Raw genomic sequence first — 23,412 nt, 5'->3', positions numbered from 1 at the left:
ATAACGTTAATTGCCTTTAAAAAAATACTATTTCATGTGTTTTTTTTTAACTCATGCATAACTAGCCTACTCATATATTTTATGTGAGCAAAAATAGCAATACCACAGTTAGAAATATATTGTAGTAGTCGAAACATTTTGCTAGTGCCCCATTTCAGATGTATTTTTATGATTGTATTTAAACTTATTTTTAATGTATGTGATTATCACTTCAGTTGTTTTATATAGTGCTGGTTAGTACCTCATGTTGTGCTTGATAACTTTCCACCACTGGGTGTAATAAGAAAAAATAAACAAAAGAAAACGTAAGTCTAAGGTTCAAGTTGCTTGTGACCAAGTATGCATTTACTCAAGCACTTACTACAATTCAGAGGAAGCCTACTTATAGCCTACTTTACTAAGAGTATTGTTGTTATTTTCTGCTACATTTATATTCCCTTTCCACTATAATTCATATGGATATATTGTACTTTTAACTGCATTAGGCTATAAACACTACACACTTTAGTTTATTTCCCAGATTCAGATGATGTGTTTCATTATATTCTTACTTATGCTAACTATTTAAAACTGTGTGTAACTAAATATAATTAACTCATAAATCATGTTGTATTATTATTATTGATTGAGAGGATAAAACATTGATCCAAGAAGGAACATTCCCAAGGTAGCCTATACTCAGCAGATAAATTATTCATGAATTATCTCCACTTTTACCAGATCTGCAACCTTTAGAAATGGCTCATTCTGCATTTGTGTTGACTATAGCCTACTAGGCTACAATTGTATTCTAATAGCCTTTTTGTACAATATTTTGAAACGCAGGACTAGAGTTTTACATTGCTGTATGAGAACTGCTTCCACTAGTTGGGTCACTCATCACCACCACCTCCCCCATGCACCCTCCCCCTGTCTGTTGATATCGCAGCCCGGAGAGGTTTGAATCCAGTCTCTGGTCCCAGCCGCCATGCTGAGCTGAGAGAGAGAGAGAGAGAGAGCGAGAGAGAGACTAACCAAACGTTGTCACGCTGCCGTTACCGACGCTCATCTCTGCATATAGTGCGCGTACACCGGGACGAAGAGGAACCTACCACTCCACTACGGTGAGTAACAGCGTAGGCTACGTGTTCACTCTGGTTCAGACTTTAAATAGAGCTGTATTTTGTCGCTACCGTCGGGACTTTTCTGCTTCAAATTGCGCTAGTTGTGTGTCAGTCAACCCGTAGCGTGCCCCCGCTGCTCGTACTCATGCGTGCCGTCGCTGCTGACTTCAAGCTCAGCTGCACTTGTTGCACTCTAAACCCCACAGAAAAAAGAAAGGGGGAAAATACAGCGATACACTTCTCAATCCCTCCCTCCACCCCCCAAAAAGCTCTCGCTCTTCCTTGTTTTTTCGTTACTAAAGCTAAACTGCGGGGAAAAAGTTATCTTATGCTGTCAAGAGCACTGCCTACATAACTGGTGGATATAGCCGAACCTTTAAAACGTCCGCTATCCGAATCGTTTTAAAGCTTAAACATTCCCCATTGCACTTTCATAATGTCATTCCTTCGCTTGGAGGTCATTCTGGGGTTTCTGCTCTTCTGCAATGCATAAATCAAGTGTGCTCTTTCACTGCACCAACAAAAGACTTGTATTGACAGCCCCGAAGCGCCGTAACCACAGTTTGAAATGGTCACTGGTTGGAGCATCCAGCAGTAGCCTAGGCTATAGCCCACCATACGAAATTAAGACCTGTAGCGTGCACTGGAATGTCTCCTCAAGATGTGTTGGTCTTTTTTCGGTAGTTCTTGAGCCTGGAGCGCATGTTGTGCGAGGGAAAGGAGGGCATCATCAGTGGATGCTCACATTGGTAGGAACCATCTTTATTTGATCTGAGTTCAACAAAGTCACTGCAATGGTGGGAGGTCGGTATAGGTCTACTTTAGGGCTGTCTGCATTGCTTCTCAGAAGTGAAGCCCTGCTGCTCTTCAATTTGCTGATTACTTTGTCAGTCAATCTTACGTGTACAGAAATGTGAGGAAAGAGAGTAAAAATGCCCATCACATTTTTTTTTGGGCCAGAGGCGACGCCTTCATATTCAGACTTGTACTTATCTGTGCATTGATCAATTGTTAAAGTCAAAAGTTTGATGATGTATGGCTTATGATTATATGTGTCATCAATTTGATCTGATTATTCCCTCCATTTCTCCATCAAAGTTTCCCACAGTCCAAACTGACAACTTCAGATGTTTTGTTTGGTCTTGTTTGGTTATTAAAAGATTACTTGGTCTTAATCAATGGTTTCAGCTTCTCAAAAACTAGAATTTTGCCCAAATAGAAAACAGTTTAGGGGTTAATTGGACGGTGAGTCAGCCTCAAAAAAGCTTGGGTCCCAGGAAAAGCCAGTTCATACATACATACATTTATCGAGAAAATAATCTAAAACTGAACTAATAATGGAAATAAATAAGCATTGTTTGAAGCCCCGTTCCTGATTTGGTAAAATTGCAGCGTTTTTCTAAACGCTGACATCTCATCAAAGAAGATGCATGAATGAATGAACACTCTTCCCTTCACTTATGGAACATGCCAAGTTGCCAACCATTTAGTCTGTCCCTAAATACAGCTGTTGTGTTCTTCTGAATTTGTTTTCTGAGGCTTCGTTAGTGACCTTAACCGCCCTGACTCTCCTTTCCCTGGCGCTCAGCTCGTGACCAAAATGCTCGGGCAGTGACGGTCCCTTCCCTTGCGGGCCTCAGTAAGGCATTCTTCTGCCTCATCGAGTTTGATTCCACAGGTCCTTGGCTGGGTCAAATCAGGCACAAGGGCCGCCACCCGGATGTTGTCAATATGATGGGCTAGCACCCGGAGCGAGCCAGAATCATGTCAGCCAGACCCTCAGGGGAGGGGGGGGGGGGCAGCCCTGGAGAACCAGCCAGAACAGGATATTGCTGTGCGATCATTCACCAGCAGCAGACGAATCATTAAACCAGTGGCTGCGTGCTGCTGAGCCATACAGGCATTTCTGACTGTCACACCGACTTTCCCTTGGGTCAGAGGTTATGTTTGCGCTGTAAAGTTGTCGTTGTTTCTTGCATGTTTTTTGCACTTGCCATCAGAAGGAAGGCAGAATTATTATTCCGTGTGAAAGCAGCTGTGCCGAAGTACGAATATATCCATCTATTCTAAGTCTTAATTTGTTTTTCTTGTACTTGGCATGAATCCATTTTTTTCTGTTTGGGCACTTTACTTCCCCATACCTGCTGTCTATTGGAGGAGATATTTGCACACATGTAGTTTGCATGGGACTTTCCATTTTAGGAAAAGCTAATAAGCTGATTTTTAACACATGTGTTTGATTTGATTTAAATTCTATTAGTGGAGAAACCGAACTGAATCTTTGAGGAGCTGTTAGTCTTGTTCTTCCCACGTTCGTTGGAAGCCCAGTGTCACATGTGCTAAACGAAATTACACAGGCAGCTCTTGCTTGGTAATGCTAACCACACATAAGCACGCAAGCTTGTCCTCAGAATCCCCTTTTCTTTCTTTATTTTAATCAATAACCATTTTAAAATGGTTGCGGAAATGGGAAGTGAATTGGCTAAAAGAGAGCTTTGTGTAAACTTGAACTTGGTGCAGAAATGACACTTGTTTTTCATGTCAGGGGTTATTTACTTGGATACCTTGTTTGGGGCTTTCTGAACAAGCCCTTGCTATTTGTTCAATACCTATTGTGAAAGAAAGTACGTCCAGTTTTGCATAGGAGCTTGCATTAGGAACACATGCGGCTTTTGTGTGTCACTCTTTAAATTAAAATGCAATTATTCAGCCACCTCAAAGGACCCCCCCCCCCCCCACACACACACACACACACACACACACACACACACACACACACACATAGTTTTTAAGAGACGTCCCATTTCCCATGCATGCCTACAGTGAGCCACTGTCAGGTAATTGAATAAACCCTTATTGGACTTGAGGGTGACCCATTCACAAGCCTTCAGAGAGCTTTCTTCTCATGCTCCTCCTCTGCTGGGTTTTGGTCGTTAGCCCAGCCTCTTTCCTGGAAAAGGCTACCTGCAAGTGGTTGGGGGTGTAGGAGGTGTTTAGCCCTGTACCTCCTGCTGTGGAGGTCACTGTAAAAGGTGCCCCGTCTTTGAGGCGGACAGAAACGACCCCTCCATTGTTCCTCGCTGCTCATTAGCAATCTAATCACCATGAATCTCCTGGCATTCCACTCAGCAAGTAGGACCCCCTCTTACTTTGATTCAAAATCCGGATGTCGGAAGATGAGACACTGCAGTGACCTTTCATAGGAACCTATCGGACGTCAATGTTTTAGGAAACCAGGTAGGCAGGTCTGATGTACGACTTGCGGCGACCTCATTGTCTTTGGTCCTGCAGGAGTTAAAGGGCAGAGGTCAGAGGCCAGTCTGTGGAGCTCTAATGTTGACGTGTGCGGCGCTGGATCTATACGAAACAGACATCTGGGGCAACCCCCACCTCCTTGTTGAAACACACACACAAACCTCCCCCTGCCACACCCAAGCACCCCAACACCCTCCAGGCTGTTATAATTTCCTATTGGCCAGGGGGAAAGCATCTGGCTTCACATCAGCTTCAGACAGTGGCATGCACGGCTACTTTGTGTGTGTGTGTGCTGGTGTGTTACTGGCCATGCATAATGCATTGCCGCATTCCAGAGATGTCTCAGCATAAATTCTCTCCTGATCGAATGGTGCTTTCCAATCGGTAAACACTGTCTCCACATTCAATGGCCAAAATAAAAAAGTGGTTCCAGCATTTGCTTCCACAGCACAACATTTTTTTGGTAATAGTTGCATTCATGAAAACTACAGTAAATCCATGAGGGATCTTAAGATGCTGCACCCTAAACTATGCCAGATTTTGCTGAGAGTGCAGGTAGCTTATTGATGCGGTGCCACGTCGCTACTCCAGCCGACCTGATGTTTTGAAAAGGTTCCCCTGGCGTTGTGTTGCAGGGAGCTGGAAGAGAATGGAGTGTGGAGCTAGCCTACATACAGTACATTCTGTGACTGACTGTGGAGGATATCGTCCTGTGATACTGCCTAATGAAGGTGCTACCTGATGGCTTTGTGCAACAACTTCCCTCTCGAATGAAGCGGTTTCTCTGTGGCATTTGTTTGTATGTGGAAGGTTTTGCATAGGGGAGACGTTGCATGGAAAAAGTAATTTGCAGTCCAGCAGATTTTTATCAGTTCTCTATTTATCAGCATGTTTGCTGTTTGCATACAGAGAGCGATCCGTTGCCTGAGGACACAAACTGTCTTTACAGTTAAAGTGTGCATTGGCTGTTTATTAGGTAGAGAGTTTCAGCAAAAATCTAAACACTGCAAACTTCAATAGTGGAAGATTTATTGCAGGTCTACCACATTAGACTGCAATAACAGTGTTGGCTAGGTGTACCACATCCCCATACCAGTGCTAAATACATTGCTAAGAGAGGGCAGCAGCTGGACCCGCAGCCCCCCATTCACTCCTGAAAGGAGACGAGAGGAGAAAAAGGACCCCACAACAAAAGACACACTCCCACAGACCCACATACATCTACCCTAACCTCAGCCCCCCTAACCCTCCCTTCTTCACTCCCCTCACCCCGAAATACCCCCTCCCCCCTCCTCTGCAATTGTGTGCGTTGACGCTTTCCAGAGGCGCGATCCACTGCCGAGCAGCCTTTCTTATGACAGGGGGGGAAGAGCACTCTTGGATTTGGTTTTGTTGTTCTATACACAGATGGAGTCTGCCACCGACGTGTGTTATAGTGAAACAGACCTTTTTTTTAATGTTAGCACTATCTCTCCTCCCTGTGCAGCACCTTGTGATTTTTTTCCCCGTGTTCATCGTGCAAGATAGAGAGAGAAGGAGCATGACTGAAGCAGGGAGTATGACAGAGAGAAGGAGCATGACCAGGCTGTAGGGAGGGACGAGGTGACGGACTGGACGTGCCGGATGATCATATTCTGTTTTTCTTCATTTGTCATGCAAACCTTTGCTGGTTTTCCCAGTGATAACGGTGTTAGTGAGGGGTGTTCTTGTCTCTCAGTGCTTTTCTCTCTCATCCTGCAGGATCAGACTATGGTAAGATTCCCGGTCGCAAAAAAAAAGCTTGTGTGGATGGTCGAGTGTGTTGACTGCTTGGCATCGCGCAATGTCAACACCTTTTTTTTCCCCTCAGTCTGCCATGGATATTAAATAAGTATTTTTTCTGTTTACCTTGTGCAGTGCAGAGAGTCTTCATCATGGTTGCATGCTATTTTTACCCCAAATTTCATCCAGGAGGTAAATAATTCAGTATTTTCACGACGCAGCGAGTGGGACTCTGCTGTGTCTATCAACACGGTTCACTTATATTAGCTGTTTTTTCTTCAGTTTGGCTATTTGAGCTAAGATTTCAAATGTTTTAATAGAAGAAAAGGCTGGATTTGCATTTTTTTCCATTGTTGTCTGCTGATTTTTTTTTGCAGCAAAGTCTGGCAGATACAGTTTGGATTATTTCAGATTTAGTCTGGAATTCTTTCCGTCCAACTACTTTTGGAATCGGGAAGAATTCCTTACGGATCAGTTGATGTTTGACGTGCAGTTTGGGGTTTGTCACAGGGCCTGATTAATATCGTTCAAAATCAACAGTCTGGCTTGCTGACCGTCGGTTGGACTTCTTCTAAAGAATCTTTAACATTTCTCGTCATATCTTTCGCTTTGAGCAGTTCTGCGGTTTGGAGTTCCATCACAGCTGCTGTCAAAATATCTGATCCAAACTGCAGTGGTCTTGTTTTCATATTACTGTATAAGTATTTAAAATGTTGTGGCTAAAACTGTAGTCTGCTTGACACTGGGATAAAAGACTGAAACTGTCCCGCAAATCTTCTAGAGCATTGTTCTGTTTTCGTCACTTTCCATTTGAAAAATATTTAGTACACAGAGTATTGCAACCTTCCCATCTTCTATGTCAACGTTGAGGATGCAGCCAATTGGAAGTTGTCAATCGGAATAACATCATGTACATCACCAATAAAATTGCACAGTGTCTGTCTGCCGAGCTTAAGATGTGGACAGAGTTTGTTTTCCTCTGGGAGGCTGTTGTCAGGAGCTGATAAATCTCCCTTGAGATGGGGGAAGGAGTGGCGTCACCCTCCCATCTTGGACATTTATAGATTTCCCTTTACCACGCCACACGTTGCTCTCCTAAACAGACCATTGAAAGACTTCTCAGAAAAACATGTTTTTGAGAATTTGGCTCAGGCAGACGATAGCGGAAGTTTTTGCAGGTGCAATTCCGCCACTTCAAAGAGTGTGGTTCTCCTGGTTCTGAGTAGGTTTCTATCTCCGCTTTGCACTGGTCGAAAAACAACTCCATCTGTTGTCATCAGATGTTTCTTTTCTTTAACACTTTTTGCAACCCAGCGTTGACTGCTCTTTTTGTTCACTGCATTGAGCGTTGTGTCCTAACGCCAGCATCCAGGCACTGTGTGATTGTGTCCATGAGATGGAGAGTTTAATTTGGAGTTTTCTGGGTGAGGAACTCTTTGCTTTGCAGCAAATCACTACATGAATCATCACAACGTCTGGCGAGCATGAGACATTTTTCATATAAGGGTCTCATACTTGAGTGGGTTGCCACATTTTTTACAGAAGCATGTACTCCCACGTATTTCAACAATTAAGCAATGCATGGAAATGTCATTTGGGAATGGACTTTTTGTTCTTCCCAAGAGAGAGGTTGTGACATTTCATCTATCACATCATGGTGAACAGAAGCCTCTTTTTTCATACTCAAGAAAAAGTTTTAAAACCCTCCCATAAATACAAAATGATGTGGAAGTTCTTCTTCTTTTGAAAATATTTCTGTTAAACACACTGGCTGAGAGGCCAGAGGAAATAGATACAAAACTGATTAGTGAAGATATCCTGGGTGTATACAGCTAATGCCTGTTTCTGCATCAGAGACAAGACACATGGACAAACGTTTTATTGACCTCCTGTTAGACAGAAAAATTAAAGGGACGGACTGCAGGTATAGACTAATGCAATAGACTAGGGCATCGGAAAAGAGAGAGTGGTCATGCAGACACAAAGTTCAGAATTCATAATTTATTTAAAGGGAAATGGGGGGAAAAGGAGGCACATCAGTCTGTGCTGAGCCTGAGTCCCCATAGACGTCTGTCGCTGCCCCTGGCTCCATGGCTGGTGTGTGTCTGGGTTTTGGAGCTGATAGGATTGGGTGTGGTTGAGAGCCTACCTTCACTACTCTGTCTCTGCCTTCAGCTCTATCTGATAAAAAAAAACATTGTGTCCTGTTTGCTTTAGTGTTATGGGCATGTTTCTGAGGTAAAACAGCTTTCCCTTCCCGCTACTCTCGTATTATGCAGTACTAGACTGTTATTTGGTATCTAACCTTTTTATCTGTTTATGGCAGCAAAGTCCCAAACTGGCTCATCCCAGCATGCGTTATGACAATAATCTATGAGTCTAATGGGCGGCCATCGTGATCCTTAAAAGGCAGATCAGCTGAAGGTTTTGGAGATTACTCATCAGGCAGCAGGGCACAGGATGTGCCTTGTTTCATAAATCCCATTAAAAATGTAAAGATCCCCGTGCTACTGATTTGTTTGTGCATTCCCAATGTCTCATTAGCAGAGGTGTGTAACCGATTGATGATGGCATTTGTTACATCCCCTTGTAATGTTTTTTTAATCAATTTTTTTATTTTTATTTGGGTAGACAACCAGGTGCACTGATCCAAAACTGTCATCCTTGCTCCTCAGTCACACAATGCATTCCTCCTCTGCGATTTGGATTCCTACCGTCTGCTCGCCGCCCTGGAGGATTTCTCATTGCACTCTATTTATGCTAGGCTAGGCTGGCTGGCTGGTTGGCTGGTTGGTTGGTTGCCCTGGTAACTATGGCAACAGTATCCCCCAGAAAGTTGAAGAGGCCCGGGCCTTGCTTGGCTAATTGTGAGCAAGTGAAGCATGTCTTTAAAAAGTTAGCTGCAGTCCCAGCCTGGACCAGGGCCTGTTTAGAAGGGATTCTCTTTGTCATGACTGATTCTTTTTTTTTACACAGACATGCTGTTGTACAATGGAAGTGATTTGCTCAGACCCTTTTTTTTCCATAAAGTATCTGTTTCTCATTAGAGAATGTTCAATCCTGAAGCTTCTTGACCTACATACATGAAGAACAACGCAACATAAAAATCCTCATAACAAACACCAATACTTAATATTGGGCATATTTTCTTGCACACACTAGTGATCCATTTTTACCGACGTCTCATGATGAAGTCAAAATCTTGACCCTATTCACCTGCAGTGTCTCGCCTTAAATTATGATACTATAAAGTAAGGAATTTTCCAAGAGGTATTATTACTTTGTCAACCTTACTGTATGTGTCAATGAATGATTTACTCTAAACTAACACTGCTTTTCTCCCCCCTCTCTTTGTAGACTGGTGTTGCGACATTTGCCCCAGGCTTCTCCCTCGACTGTTTTTCGACTGTGTGAAGAAAAAGTGAAAAAGAGGTTTTAATGAATCAGTATTCGCTAGCCGACGCCATGACGGACAAGTAAGTGAATTACCTTCTCTTTTTTTCTCTCTCTGTCTTTCTCTATTCAAAAGTGTGTTTGTGTGGATCTGCTGTAAAGGGCTCACTGTACTCCGGCCTATTGTTTAGTGTGAAGTAAGAAGATGATGTTGTCTGTAGCGATTGCGCTCCTCTCGCTCGGCACCAGATTGTCTCCTGGAAGTGTTTGTGTGAGTGTGTTTCAGTACTGGGCCTGGAAGGAGAGTTGTGGGGGGCTCCGGCGGCACAGAGAGATGGGTGTTGTGCTGGAGGTGGAGGGGGGGTTGGTATAAAGACAGTCTGTTTTGCCGCCTGAAGACGTATGACATTTGCATCAGGACTGATTTGCATTCTCGTTCACTGTGCCGATACATCGCTGCTAGTTGGCCTGTATTTCCCTGACAAAACACCGTCATTTAATGGGTTTTCAGCCTTTGCTGTGCGGACTCTTCCTTTGCTCCTTCTCTGAATTATTCTCCCCCCCTTTATTTGATTCTTTTTTTTGTGGTTCCTTCTTCACCTTCACACCCCCCCCCCCCCTCCCTCCCCCCGTTCTCTATGCTCCCTATCACTTTTTGTCTCTTTTGTCACTTTTTGCGCTTTGTCTCTCGGGCCCAGTGTTTGTAGGATTCCTCCTATGGTGGCTGGAGAATTTGGGTGCAGTAAGCAAAGTAATCTGTTGCCAGCGCTCATAATAAGCGGAATAAGTGGTGCAGGGCTGGTCAGCTGAAAGGGATAGGCGAAAAACACGGCGAAGGCCGAACAAGGCCAGGCCTATTATGAGCTTGGGTTACACAAAATTAAAGGGGCCGTTTAAAAAAGAAAGGAAGGAACAAAACGGAAGAAACACGTTGGTTTTCAGAATATTTGTGCAGGACACAGAGGAGTTTTATCCGCATAAAATAAAGTTTTAGTGTTGTTCGATGCAATGAGGTTGATCTGATTCAGTTTTTGTTTATGTTTAGGCAACCTCGAGCATCTTTGCACTTACTAATGCACCTGTTGGCCCTTTTATGAGAGAGAGAGAGAGAGAGAGAGAGTGAGAGAAGACTGTCGGATGAGTCACTCAGTGTTTCTATGAAACAGGCCTCGGGGTAGCTCCCTTGGCTTACACCAGCACGCTATAATGTCACTATAAAATATTGTGCTTCTAGTGAGTTAGTAGAGAAAGATAATGCTATATTTGCCCAGAGGGGAGTTCTTCTTGCAAATTAGAAGGTTGAAACATTTCCCTTAAAGGACGCATTGCAATTTGTGCAGAGCCAGACGTTTTATGCTCGAAGGTTTTAAGTGTTTTGGGTGCAGCATGAAAGGGTAAAAACCAGGAAAAATATGTTATTGGAAACTTTATTTTGAAAAACAAGATGCAGTGTATTTTTTTCCTAATGAGGCTCTTGGACCAAAGTGAAGCAAAGGTCGGGGAGTTTTTTTCTAAGTAAGTGATGATGTTGTTGACGAGCTGTCCCGCTGGATGAAAGGTATCCGAGCAACCAGAAAAAGGGGTGAAATAGGGTTGGGTGTGTGTGTGTGTGTGGGGGGGGGGGCACTTGTCCATGTTGTAGGATGATTGTTCATCGGGGGAGAATGATAAATGTTACGCCAAAAGGAAGTGAGGGGAAAAGTTGGAGGACGTCCCCTCCGATGGTGACGGCGAACAAAGCCTCCCTCTACATGGGCCTGCTTAAGATTCATACAAAGGCAGATGAAGACGGCTACTTCAATTTCTCTCACACACACACACACACACACACACACACACACACACACACACATTCCCTCCTTATTTTCTCTAGCTTGCTCATGAGCAAACATTTACACATAGCGGGATACCAGTGGACATTCCTGGTATGTGCGTTCCAATTGGTATTCCCAGACACACACAAGCCTGTAGATGCATCTAGAACAAGTTGAATACTTTGCATGCACACTTTTCTAATGTTTTTCAAGAACAGTGTGTGACCCTTGAGTGAACAATCTTCACATTTGTTCAGTCAAAGAGCTCTGCCTCCTGTGTTTTCCATGCAGATGTTGTTGCAATTGAAGAGCTGATTATTCATCTGCAAATCTTCCCTCACCATCCTCCAAAATGAAAACATTTTCAGCTGCAGGATTTGAGGTTCATTCTCCCATTGCACCATGATGCTTTGGGATGAGGAAAGTTTTCTAAAGCCAGATTTGCTCCGTGGTGCCTGTAGACCAGGGATTCTTTCTGTAGAAATTTGAGGCCGGCATAATCCTCTTCACACACACACACTGCTGTGTGTGTGTGTGTGTGTGTGCATGTTTGTTTTTGTATGCCAAGGTACAGAGTCCATGCACCCTCCACCCCGGATTTGAATTAACAGGAATTTCACCTAGTTTTTTTTCCTTTTCTTTTTTTTTGTTCTTGCAAAATGATTTGCACCAGGGTTTACCGTATTGCATCATATGTGTAAGTAGGGCAGAAAGAAAATACCCCAAAAGCACAGGGAGAATGCAGTCATTGTAGTCGTTGTTTTGCCCTAAAGACCCATTTCTAAGTGTTGAACTCCAAGCTGTGATTTGATTTCTACCTCCATCTTAGTTCTGTGTGGAAAGACATACAAACAAGAGAGATTGAAAAATGTGCTCCCTAAGCCCTCCAAACATACTCTCATGTTTTCTTTATGCAAAGGTCCCATTCCTGTTTTCCACAAGGAGAATCCTCCTCCTACCCATTCCTCCTCGTTCTTCTCTTTGTCCTCTCTCTTCACTCTGTTCAACCACTGTATGAATGTGCACGCTCGAATGTCCTCTGTCATAGCAAACCCTGTTTTCTCTCCCTTCTGTCCCTCCCCCACCTGTGATGGTGCATGCATACGGCCCTGTCAGAGACTTGGGGATGTTTATAGATGGACAGTAAGGGTGGCTGCACTGATGTGTGTGGGTGGGACATTGGAATGACCACACTGTCAAAGAGATGAGAGGCTGTCTATCTGCTGTTCGCTTCATGTATCTGTATCAGTCGCACATGTGTCTGTATGTCAGTCTCAGGGGAGCAGGGATCCAAAATCACCAACGGAATCTGCCTAAGAGCTTTTTAACTGTCGCTTACACACAATTGTAACACGTAGCCTGGTTATACACATGTTAAACCAAATGTTTGCTCAGAATTTCAACCCTTGAAAGTAAAGACATTTCAAGACAGCCACCAATCTGTTTTTTTTTTTAAATCATATTGTCATCTAATACTAAAATGTTAGCATGCTAATATGCTAGACTGATGGCGCTTTTCCAACTCTATTCGCCTTTGGTACTGGGTACTTTTCTGGAGTTCATTTAACCAATACAAGATAGTACTGGTGATAGTACCACTTCTCTGTAGCTGGTCGTCCTAGTGACGTTAGCGGCAAACGTTAGCATCTATGGGTTTGTTACCCAGTCTTCATCAGGGCGATTTTTTTGCAAATTTTGTTGGAATAAGTAATGTTAGGTCCTTTACCAATCTCATAAATGTGCCATGTCATAGCAGGCTGCCTATCCTTTTATAACCCAACATAATTATGTGCACTGCTGTTTTGTCGCAGAGTTGCTGGTGAACTCTCATTTTGTGTGGCCCAGTCACGCTGTTGCTGGATTTTCTCGTAGAGAATGAAAGATTAAATACCATGGACCAGGTACTTTTTTATAGGGAAACTTAAAAAAGGCAAGCAGAGTATGGCTGTGGACGTTTAGTTGTGTTGTATGGTTCTTAAAGTAATGGAATTCTATGGGCTTCTTCAGAACCTGTCCAAAAAAAAAAGACATTTGAGACAATTTCTATGACTTTCTAAGAATGTTCCAGCTGGTTTGTTATAAACTTTTTTTTATTGTGCTTTTTCTGTCACCCTAAGTTTGGGGATGGGAGGGTGAGGGAAATGGGAGTTTTGGTGGTCATAAGATGCTGAAGAAAGCTTGAGCTGGGACCTTTTTTTTATCAGTTCAGAGGGAAAATCATGTGTCACAGTGGAGTCAGCTCAATAGCCTGTCCCGTCAGTATGTTTACCATAGGCTTGGTTTCTCAAGTAGGACTTATTAATACGTTTGTTCCGGCTTGAAGAGACTTGAAAAGGCCAGCTTATCCCGTTCTCATTCAAGTCCACTCATCAATTTAAAAAAAATCCAGCCAGTGACATCTCCACTTCCTCTCCAGACCGCGGTGTCACCAAGGGCGTGGTTTGGGTCACCGCTTGGCTCGACACCCACTCTGGACGTCCTGAATTGAGACATGTGAAGGCTTGGTGACATTGGTGTCATTAGGATTCGTGGGTTAGTAAAAAAAAGTCTGTATCAGCTGTCATGGGGTTTTGTGGGAGCCAAGGGAAGACATGTGAAAGTGCTTCCGAAGGATGTCGAAGGGGATGCACCCTTTGGCCTACAGCTCATCAATCTTGCACAACTGTCATCTTCTCCCAGAGGTCCATTGATGCTGTCAGAGGAAGGCAGGAGGCAGGGACTCGTTGTGTCTTCTAGTCGCATTTGCTTGCATCCATGTTTTTTTTTCTTTGTTTGTGTGGTGTCTGAGTGAAGACGTGACGGTACCATGCGAAGGTCTGGAAGAAGATGGGAAAAACAGCGGGGGATACATTGTGCATTTGAGTGGTTACACATTGCAGCTTTTATGCATGGCTCTTGACCTTGATCTACACAAATGACCATCCTCTATGGCTTTGAACTGATAGTAACCCTGAAACCGAAGTAATATGCTCTTATTTACAGTCAGCTAAAATCTATAGAAAATGCAGTAAAGGACTTTATAACGATCAATCTCATCACAGAGTACCGTGGTCAGTCTAGTTAATGTAAAACCGAGAGAGGACGGTAACATACAGTTAATGTTCATGCACAAAGCTCTTTTCTTTGTCTCAATACAATCTGTTGTAAGTAAACTTCCCACGTTTGTAGTCTGGTGTGTGTATCATCTCAGTTTAACATAATCTGATTATTCTTTTATACAGTAGATCAGGGGGCACTGTATTACAGTTGCTTACCGCACCAAGCATATGCTAATGATCCTGCATATTTGAGTTGATTTGGGTGACCTGAATTCAGTTGTCTGGAAGATTTATCTCCTTGTTCTGGGACATCCATTCAACATCCCTTCTGACAGTTCCGACAGTTTAGGCTGTTATGTTGTAACTGACTTTTATTCTGTTTGGGGCATGTATTTAAAGTAAATTATTGAGTGAATTAAAGTTTATTTAGAAACTAGGAACAATTAGGCTTTGGTTCTCTGCTATAGCACTAGTAGAGATTGACCATTAGTCCCAAACTGAATTTAGGCGAAGTAAATATGTAAGCCCATGTTTTCCACTCAAACAGAGTTGGATTGTAGTGGACTGTGGGAATAAAGTTTGTGTACTTGTGCAGGGAGAATGTATTCAGCCTTGTTATAAAGGTTTTCATTTTGCTCAGGGAAGCAGTCTAAGGGGAACAGACTGGAAAGTGTTGTGTGAATGGAGGCCCGACCATCTGTCACAAATGGCAATAAGTAGGATTTCTGCCTTGCTTTCCTTTTGACTTATGAAATCTTGTTTTCATGCACAGAAAAGAAAATAAGAAGGCTTCTGATGCAGACCATTCCCTTAAGTCTTTGTTCTCGTTTCGCTTCATTAGTGATGCACAGCTCAAGTGCTGACGCTGCACAATGGTAAGGCCCTAGAAACCTATTTTCTCGATCTGCTGGAAACACATTTTCATGTCAGTTTTTGTGGTTCACACATCCAAGTTCCCCTCAGGTTCAATTCAAACAACTTCAATGATGTCCTGTGTCTTTAACAAGTCAAGATTGTTTAGAGCTGCAAGGGAAGTACACATAAGTCAATGAGTCTATAGTGACATACAAAGGTTAGGATTTGAGACTTTTCTTTGCCACACACACACACATGATAGTGAACTTGAATATGTATCAAGTTTTGGACTGTTCTGACATTTTGTACACAACAATGAATTGATTACTCAAGTAAATAATCAGATCTATTTATGCATGAATGCATTGTTTGATGCAGACCTAAGAGGAATACTGAATATGTTTAAGCAAGTTTTCAGGAGGGTTTAAAAGGTAAAGTGGTCTTCATGACAGATGGTTTGACACACCAGCAATGGGACAAAAATACAGTGTTTTTAAAACCATAAACAATGTTTAAAACTGCATTTTAGTCTATTTATATTGCAACATTTATTTGCATTCAATTGTCAAGTTTATTTTAATCCTACTAAAATGTCCAATTTGTTAGAATACAAATTATGCAGATTTCAGGCTTGGCCGTGGCTTACCTCTCACGGGATTACCCCACTTAAAGCAACTACTTTATAATTCAACAGTATTGAAGGGTTGTGTGCTTTTGCTTTATTCACATCTAGTTGATCCACAGAAATGGCTGTCCCACAGCCTTACATTGGCGCTCCTATATCAAAGACACACTAGGAAATTGGTTGAGGCCTTTGCTGTAGACAGAAAAGCGAAAGAGGATATGAACAGACCTCAGGTTCCTCCGATGGTATTCACACAGGAAAATGTTTATCATTTGGCCGCTCACCATCCATTTGTCCTTGGTTCTAAAAAGTTAGCACGGTATCCTGACAGACATCATATGATATCAACGGCTTAGTGCTCAGTGGATATATAAGTCACTCTGTAATTGTTTTGTCCTTCCCAGAATTATTATCTTCTTTACTGTGTGTGTGTCCGTGTGCATTTTTAATGGATATGTTTTTGAAAATGTTTCTTAATGGCAGTTTAATTGCACACCATGTGTTTTCATGATTTATCATATCTGTGTAACCATGGTCTAGACAACTAACCACACATACACACATGCCTTCCTCTTCAGGCGCACACACACATACGTGCACACACACACTTCATAACTGTCTTGTCTGATCTTTCTGTCTTCTCCCCCCACCCCTTCCATAGCTTGAGAATTTTATAATTCTCTCCGGAGGAAGAGCGTCGCATCTTGTAAGGAGCCACAGGTCAGAAACTCTACTCCTCTCTCTCCCTCCCTCTCCCTTTGTGCTGAGCAGGCCGACTCCTCGCTGCTCTCTGGCCCGCACGCTTCAACACGAATGCTGCATGCTTCTCCAATCCCCCCTGTGACCACCTCAGGGCTCTGCTCCTGTTTTTATTTCCCCCTGCATGACCACACCTGCACAATCCCACTTTGATTTGATTCCGCTTGGTTTTGTTGCTTTTTGTGGTGGAAACTTTGAGTATTTTGAAATTATACTTGCTTTTTAGCCAATCACTTTTTGTCCTTTGCATTCACAATGTGATTTATTTTCCGCTTTAAGTTGGGATTCCCTTGTTTTAACACTGTATCTACTTGAAAGCAAGCTGATCTTCTGCATTGTCTTATCTATATCCAATTATGTTTATAATGACATCCATTGGGTACATATGCTCAGCTGCTTGCTTCCACTGGCCTTTTGGGCAACTAGCTTTGCTCTGTGCTCTGCAGTTGACTGTTTGTAAACCCCTCCTTCCAACAGTGATCGTCCAATCGGCTTAGCAACTGGAACAAGATACAACTGGCCTGTCAAGCTTTGAATTTCTCCAAATTATAAAGCAGTGTGAGTGAGTGGGCCTTTTAAATGTAGTAGTGGTGGTCCTATTTCAAAACCAAAAACACTAGAGCTGAAGTGTAAGTAATGGATGGTTGTGTTGTCTACAGTGCTAGAATTTCCAGCTAATGCTACTGAAATCCATCCGTATTTTTGGCGGTTGGTTCAGTTAATTGTACAACTGCTCGTAATTTCTGCTTTGCTACTTGGCTCCGGAGTAGGCTTTCTGCCCCTTTGTTTGACGACCCCGCCCACGTTCAGGAGGTACTATTTGCAGTGGAAAACGACCCGTGCTGTTACCAAACCAAGTTGAGTTGAGTCGAGTAGAGCTACGTGTGCGGTGGAAAAGCGCATTTAGACAATTGATATATTGAAGACCATTAACCAAATTATTCTTGTTTGAAAAAGTCACCTGGTGACAGTTTTCAACCAATTCAGAGTTAATGACTGTAAGGTAGCTAGCTACAGCTAATAAAATATGCTAGCAACAGTCAGCCGCAAATTAGTTGGTCATCGGCTTGAATTGGTAAGCCTGCTTAAGTTTACCTGAGTGAAATACTGTATATGACCTATTGGTTCAAAATAATTTTGAATTTCGATAATGCACATGTGCTGCAAGAGAAGAGTGTTTGACATGCCTGGCAATGGTAACCAAGGGAGGAGGGGCTTAGGGTCAACTGATGCCAAATGTGCTCCTTAGGGATTAATGCTTTCAGAAGTGCTACCCATGCTTTTTTTGTTCAATTACTGGTATTTTACGGTTTTACATTTTTCTAGTTATTTCCTTATTCAACTGCCTGAACTTTAAGTGACAACATTTTCTTTTGAAATCATATTTATCCCATTGATGACGGTCATGTACTCTATCTCTGCTAGCTAGCCATGTAATACCTGTTTTGTTTTTTTTGTATTTTTTTTTAAGTTTCGGGCTTGGCTTTGTGTTGTTTACCCCATAGACATAATATTATGTCTATGGTTTACCCCCTCTCTGGGTCTTGAAAAGAACGGGGAAATTAGTGTTTTATCTCCTGGTATGCCAAGTTCAGGAGGACTCACTGTTAGTGTTGTGGCAGTGGGGTGAGTTTTCACACAGCACTCCAAAGGAGGTTTTTGTCTCTGCTGGCCAAAATTACCAACCATGAAATCGGTGCCTACTAAAGGCTGTGAAGAGAGAAAAGCGGAAGAGAAAGGAGTCCTTTTTAAAGCCGTAAAGCAGGGGAGAAAATATAGCAGGGTTTTACTGTTAGGTGATTTTTAAAAGCCTCTTCAAATGTCCCCAGACTGGTGGGAAAGCATAGTAACTGTAAATTGAAATACTTTTTTGTGTCTGTATTTAACTTTTCAATTATGTCCGCAGGGCACCAGAAAATAAGTAACATTTTTTCAATGTTACGGGCAATCAAATTTGAGAAGTTTTAATTCCACTTCAATTGATTCAAAAAGCCCAGACCTAGAGATTTATTCCTCTCTTGGGAGCTGAAGTCACCTGCCCTTGGCTACCGCTGTTTAAACAGCTACCACCAATGTGAATACCATTCACCAACTTGTGACCGCAAGGCCTTCAGCTGGGGACCACAAGGCCTTCAGCTGGGCTTTCGCAGCTTCCCAAAATAGTCCCACATTATACGCCCCAAGGCTGGCCTGGCTCGCCATCACAGTAGCCTCGAGGAAACTGCATCCAGTGAAAGGTTTATAGCTTCACTGTGAGTGGTGATTTCCATATGACCCCAGGCTCTATATGGTGTGACGACAGAAATGTTTAAGGCCGCTCTCCTCACAGCAGCTCAGTTTAGTTTTGGAAGTTTGAGTGGTCTTCCAGCAATAAATATATTATATATTTTTGTCCGCTTTTATTGGCATTTTGCAATTCAGATCCTATTTTTTTATATTGACAAAAGGAATGTTTTTCTTTTGTAAATAATAATGCCTTGATTGACTTCAAACTTCTTGCAGTTTGAAGTCAATCAAACTGCAAGTACACTGTGACGACATAAAAGCCATTCTTAAGATGTGTAAACGCGTAAGTCACCTCCTTTTGTAGGGATCCTCAAAACCTGAGTTCTGTTTTATTGTTTTTTTTTGCTTTTGCAGATGTCAATTGTAAAACTCCTCCACTCCTCCTTTCTAATTAAAAGGGAAAGCGCACAGAGATTATGTTTTCATCTTAGACTACAGAGGCTCATTCAGTACTTGGGACGGGGAACACCACACAGCAATCCTTGTTCCTCTAGTTAGCTCACTTCACTTGCCTGTATGTTTTATAGGAGGGACGTTTTTTTCAGATCTTTTCCAGAGCCACGTGACCCGGGGAAAAGGGCGTGTTGTTTTTAAAAAGCTTGCCATCGGCAGACTAAATATACCCTTTACTGGACCTGACCCCTCATTTGCCTTTGCTGTGGCCACTTTAGGTCGACATGCTAGCTCAGCAGGGGCCCTACAATTAGTAATTATATAGTAGCGTTTCCATTTAACATCCCCTGGATAGTGTTGCCTTCACACAAGCTGTTTTCCTCAATTTAGACGTTGGGGTTGTCCATTGAGGGTTTACATTTACATCTACCTACTTAATTTTCTCTTCCAGTTTCCAGCCTGTTGCGTATCAGGAATGAGCATTATGTGTTCCTTGTCATCATTCAGCCTCAAATGGTTTTAGATGTGTGTGTTAATACTGTGGATGTACAAGATGATGCCGGTAATCCCTGGTCTGACTGTTTTTAAAAGTTGAACGCTTCCTCCCATCTGTCAACCGGTGAGCTCCCTGTGGATAATGTACCATAGCTGCTGCGTCATCTGTTGCAGTTTTTAGATGATATTCTCCATATGACCGATAGTCAGCTGTGCTATGGATGCCGTGCAGCTGTTCAGCGGCTTTAGAATGACTTTGTGTTAACATAATGTGGCTTTGACACGGTGGCTTTGCACTTGCCAAATGAAGGCTGATGTCTATCTTTTATCAAGACCATTTGAGAATCGAGCTAATAACTCTTTGCTTTTAAGTTAGGGGAACTCCGCCAATGTTACACATGAACGTGCTGGGGTGTTGTAGAACCATATATTCAAAAAATATGGTTGTGTAAAGCCAGTTGTGGTTTTTAGAAGGAACTGCAGGGGTTTGGCAAGAATACAATTGTTGATTATTTGTAATAAAATAAAAAAATCATTTACACCTTTTTTATTAGCATTTATGTAGTATTTATTTTATGTGTAGATTGATATACTTCTTCATTGTAAGCCAGTGGTACAACATCTCAAATGATGAGGCTGGCTGCTCAAGGCAACTAGGTGCTGCTACTATAACAATTAATGACTGAACTGTCGGTGCTCGAGTAGAATAATCTATTGAATAAAAAAACTCACTGAATTTGTTTCTCTTGCATCGATTTTGATCTATTTATTTTAAATGTCCATCAGGAGTCCAACAATGTTAGAGCAGTACTATGATAAATAGATGTTTCCCAGGAGTGCAACAAAGACTGGAGAAAGACAGTTGATCTTTGATGGAAGTGTAATAGAATATTCCGCTGCAGTTATAGCCCATACTGCTTCGCCTATGGTTGTCTGCACCTGAAATGTAAAAAAAAAAAAACGGTTTGTCGGCCTGTGGGGAAGCGCAACCCAAAACTCTGATGCAGCTGGCAGTATTTAAAGACCGATCTCTTGGTCCCTGTCTGCTCTTATAGGAGGGATTTGATGCCCACAGTTGACATTATCGTGTACACATGTGAGTGCGCCCGCCTGCCACATCTATAGCCAGCCTCCATTAAGCTGCAAATGACATTGGAGCAGACATCTGTCCCCATCAGTGTGTCAGCCTCTGTGGTCACAGTATTTTGTTTCAAGTGAAGGCTCTTTCTCGCTTACTCACTTTCCCATGCAGGCCTGCCTCCAAATAACCCACAATGCCCCTGGAGAATAAAAGAGCAAGCACTCGTAGTCCCTGAGAAAGTAACTTCAACAGTATTTCAGGTCTATTTTAAGCTCTTTATTTTGACATTGAAGGCTTTGTGTATATTATTGTGACAAACCCATACAATCCACTCATTGAACTAAATCTCGTGGATGCTGAATTTTGACTAATTGTCTCAACTCAAACTTATTACAAACTTAAGGGACAAGTTAATGTTACTACAAAGTCTTTCTATGGCTTACTTTGTATGCAAGGGTGAATTATTGAAACAAATTATACTAGCACATTAGAAATCACTCTAATAAACTATTGAAAACACATTTCCTTGAGTGAATTTTTTTTTAAACTTCAAAACTTTTACAGTTCTTGTTTTTAGTGATGCAGCCATCTTTACATCACTACCAGTTATGATATCAAACTTTATGATTGTTAAGAAAAAACACAGCAAAGCACCCTGATTAGCCCAAGCGGTCAGTGCTGTCTTATCACCATTCCCACAACTGGGTGGAAATTATACTGTACAGACGGTCCAGTGGATTAGGTCAGCAGTCGTACAACTAAGAAAAGGTTGTATAACTGAGTTGTTAACGTTAGTCAAGTTATTCGTTACACTTAGCTAAATCCAATGCAGTCAAATCCTGCCTATCCTAGTCCTATACCTTCATAAGGGTTAACATTGAATGAATGGGTTGGACAAAATAATAGAAACACCTGTTAGTATAATGGAATACAGTGTCACTACACCCTCCAAAATGATCATGAAGTTGAATCAACATCTCCTAAAACAGTTTCAACAAAGTTAAACCATTATGCAATCATGAAGGGAAGATAAATTGCATGATCGTTGTATTAGTTTTAGCTCAGGGTTCCTAATTCATTTGCAAAATAATCAACAACAACTATGTGCAAGAGACGGACGGAGGAAAGACATGAACTGTGATGGTGACGGGATGGTCTACTGTCAAAGACTTAAAAACACACAATACAATTTACATGGAGGTCTGAAGCGGGCAAGTTGACGACAGCAAGAGTTGTTTTCAAAAAGAAGAGCAACAACTTGGGGCCAAACTAGTGTGCAGAGTCAGACTAGCATGGAAATATCTTTTTGAACTGCCAGAAGAAACATTCTTTCCACAAACAACAAAAAAAATAACACGCATTTCCCATTACACAACTTGCTTGTGTGTGTGGTCAGGCCCCATTGGTGTTATAGCAAGAGACAAAATGAGAAGCGGCGTCTTGGCACGCTGCAGCAAGAAGGAAGAAGCGCCATCTCTGTGCATTGATGCTGATGATGAGTGAGTACATGGAAAAGACGGCCAGCGAGGGGAAAGAAGTGAGGGGTTTGGAGTTTTTTTGGCAGGCACTGAATGTCCAACTCACTCACATCCCACTATGTATCCTCATACTCTCCGCTCACAGGATGTGGAGCTTCTTTTCTGCACTACTCTGCATTGGCATTGAAGTGGCAAGCCGTGATGCCACCATGTCGTCTTCTGTGACAAGTCATTCCACTACTTCAACTGGGAACTGGATTCTCTTTGAGTCAGATACAGATGGTTAACTTAAAACAGATTCACTCCACTTAAACTATATCCTTTATAAACAATGTATTTCCTAATAGCTGGATAGACAATCCCTGTAAACGAAATTTAAATGACTAGATAGGCCTTTATCCCTCCATTCATTTGAATGAAGCCACACAAGCATCCCATGCCAAACGATCAGTTCTTGCTGTCAACACGTTATATCCCTAAATCATAGACTGTATAGAAAAGAGCCCTAAACGCGGTAGCCCCGATGAGTAGATACATTGTTGACACATTTTCCTATTTTCCTGTCATGACTGTCCAGGATAAGAAGTCCTTGATGAGTTAGCCACTTGATCTATCAGGAAATGAGGTGCGTAAGGATCTGGCTGACTCAGCTCAGGAGAGCTTTAGATTTTTCTATTGGGTAGGGGAAGGTTAAGGAAAATTGCCCAATCCAATCATGTCGGAATGAATTAGGAAAAACTCATCAAACAAACAGAGGAGAGGAGAGCATCTAACACTGCTTTACCGTAACAGTCAAATTCGCATTCAGGTATTTTCCACCAGTGTCCTGCCCATTTCCAGTAATGCACATGCAGGGGTATGGCTTCATACAACTCAGGATAACTGATCTTTCAGTTTGGAATCAAGAGTCTTTGCTTTTCTTGCATAATGGACCGGATGTGTCTTGACCACAGTTCTAGCAGAAGTCCACCTCCAGCACTGGGGTCTGTTTGTGGAGTCATGTAAATGTGACTTAGCATTTTATCTGCACTCACAAAAGGGAAGTATTTTTTGGAGGGGGTTTCCCATAATATACA

At 42.3% G+C, this 23,412-nt stretch overlaps 1 protein-coding gene across 1 annotated transcript in view; it reads left to right on the top strand.

The window, feature by feature from the left end:
- Positions 1-9,557: 9,557 nt before the first annotated feature.
- Positions 9,558-23,412, top strand: part of sema4d (sema domain, immunoglobulin domain (Ig), transmembrane domain (TM) and short cytoplasmic domain, (semaphorin) 4D) — a gene marked incomplete at its 5' end in the record, with an annotated part of 30,186 nt that continues 16,331 nt past the window's right edge. Inside the window, one exon of the mRNA XM_080046212.1 lies at positions 9,558-9,595. Within this exon, the coding sequence (XP_079902338.1) occupies positions 9,558-9,595 (38 nt within the window). The remainder of the gene's footprint in view (positions 9,596-23,412) is intronic.

The sequence above is a fragment of the Ammodytes marinus genome, assembly GCF_949987685.1.
Source record: "Ammodytes marinus genome assembly, chromosome: 18".
NCBI lineage: Eukaryota > Metazoa > Chordata > Actinopteri > Uranoscopiformes > Ammodytidae > Ammodytes > Ammodytes marinus.
The sequence above is the reverse complement of the archived record's forward strand: the minus strand, read 5'-3'. Positions and strand labels throughout refer to the sequence as shown.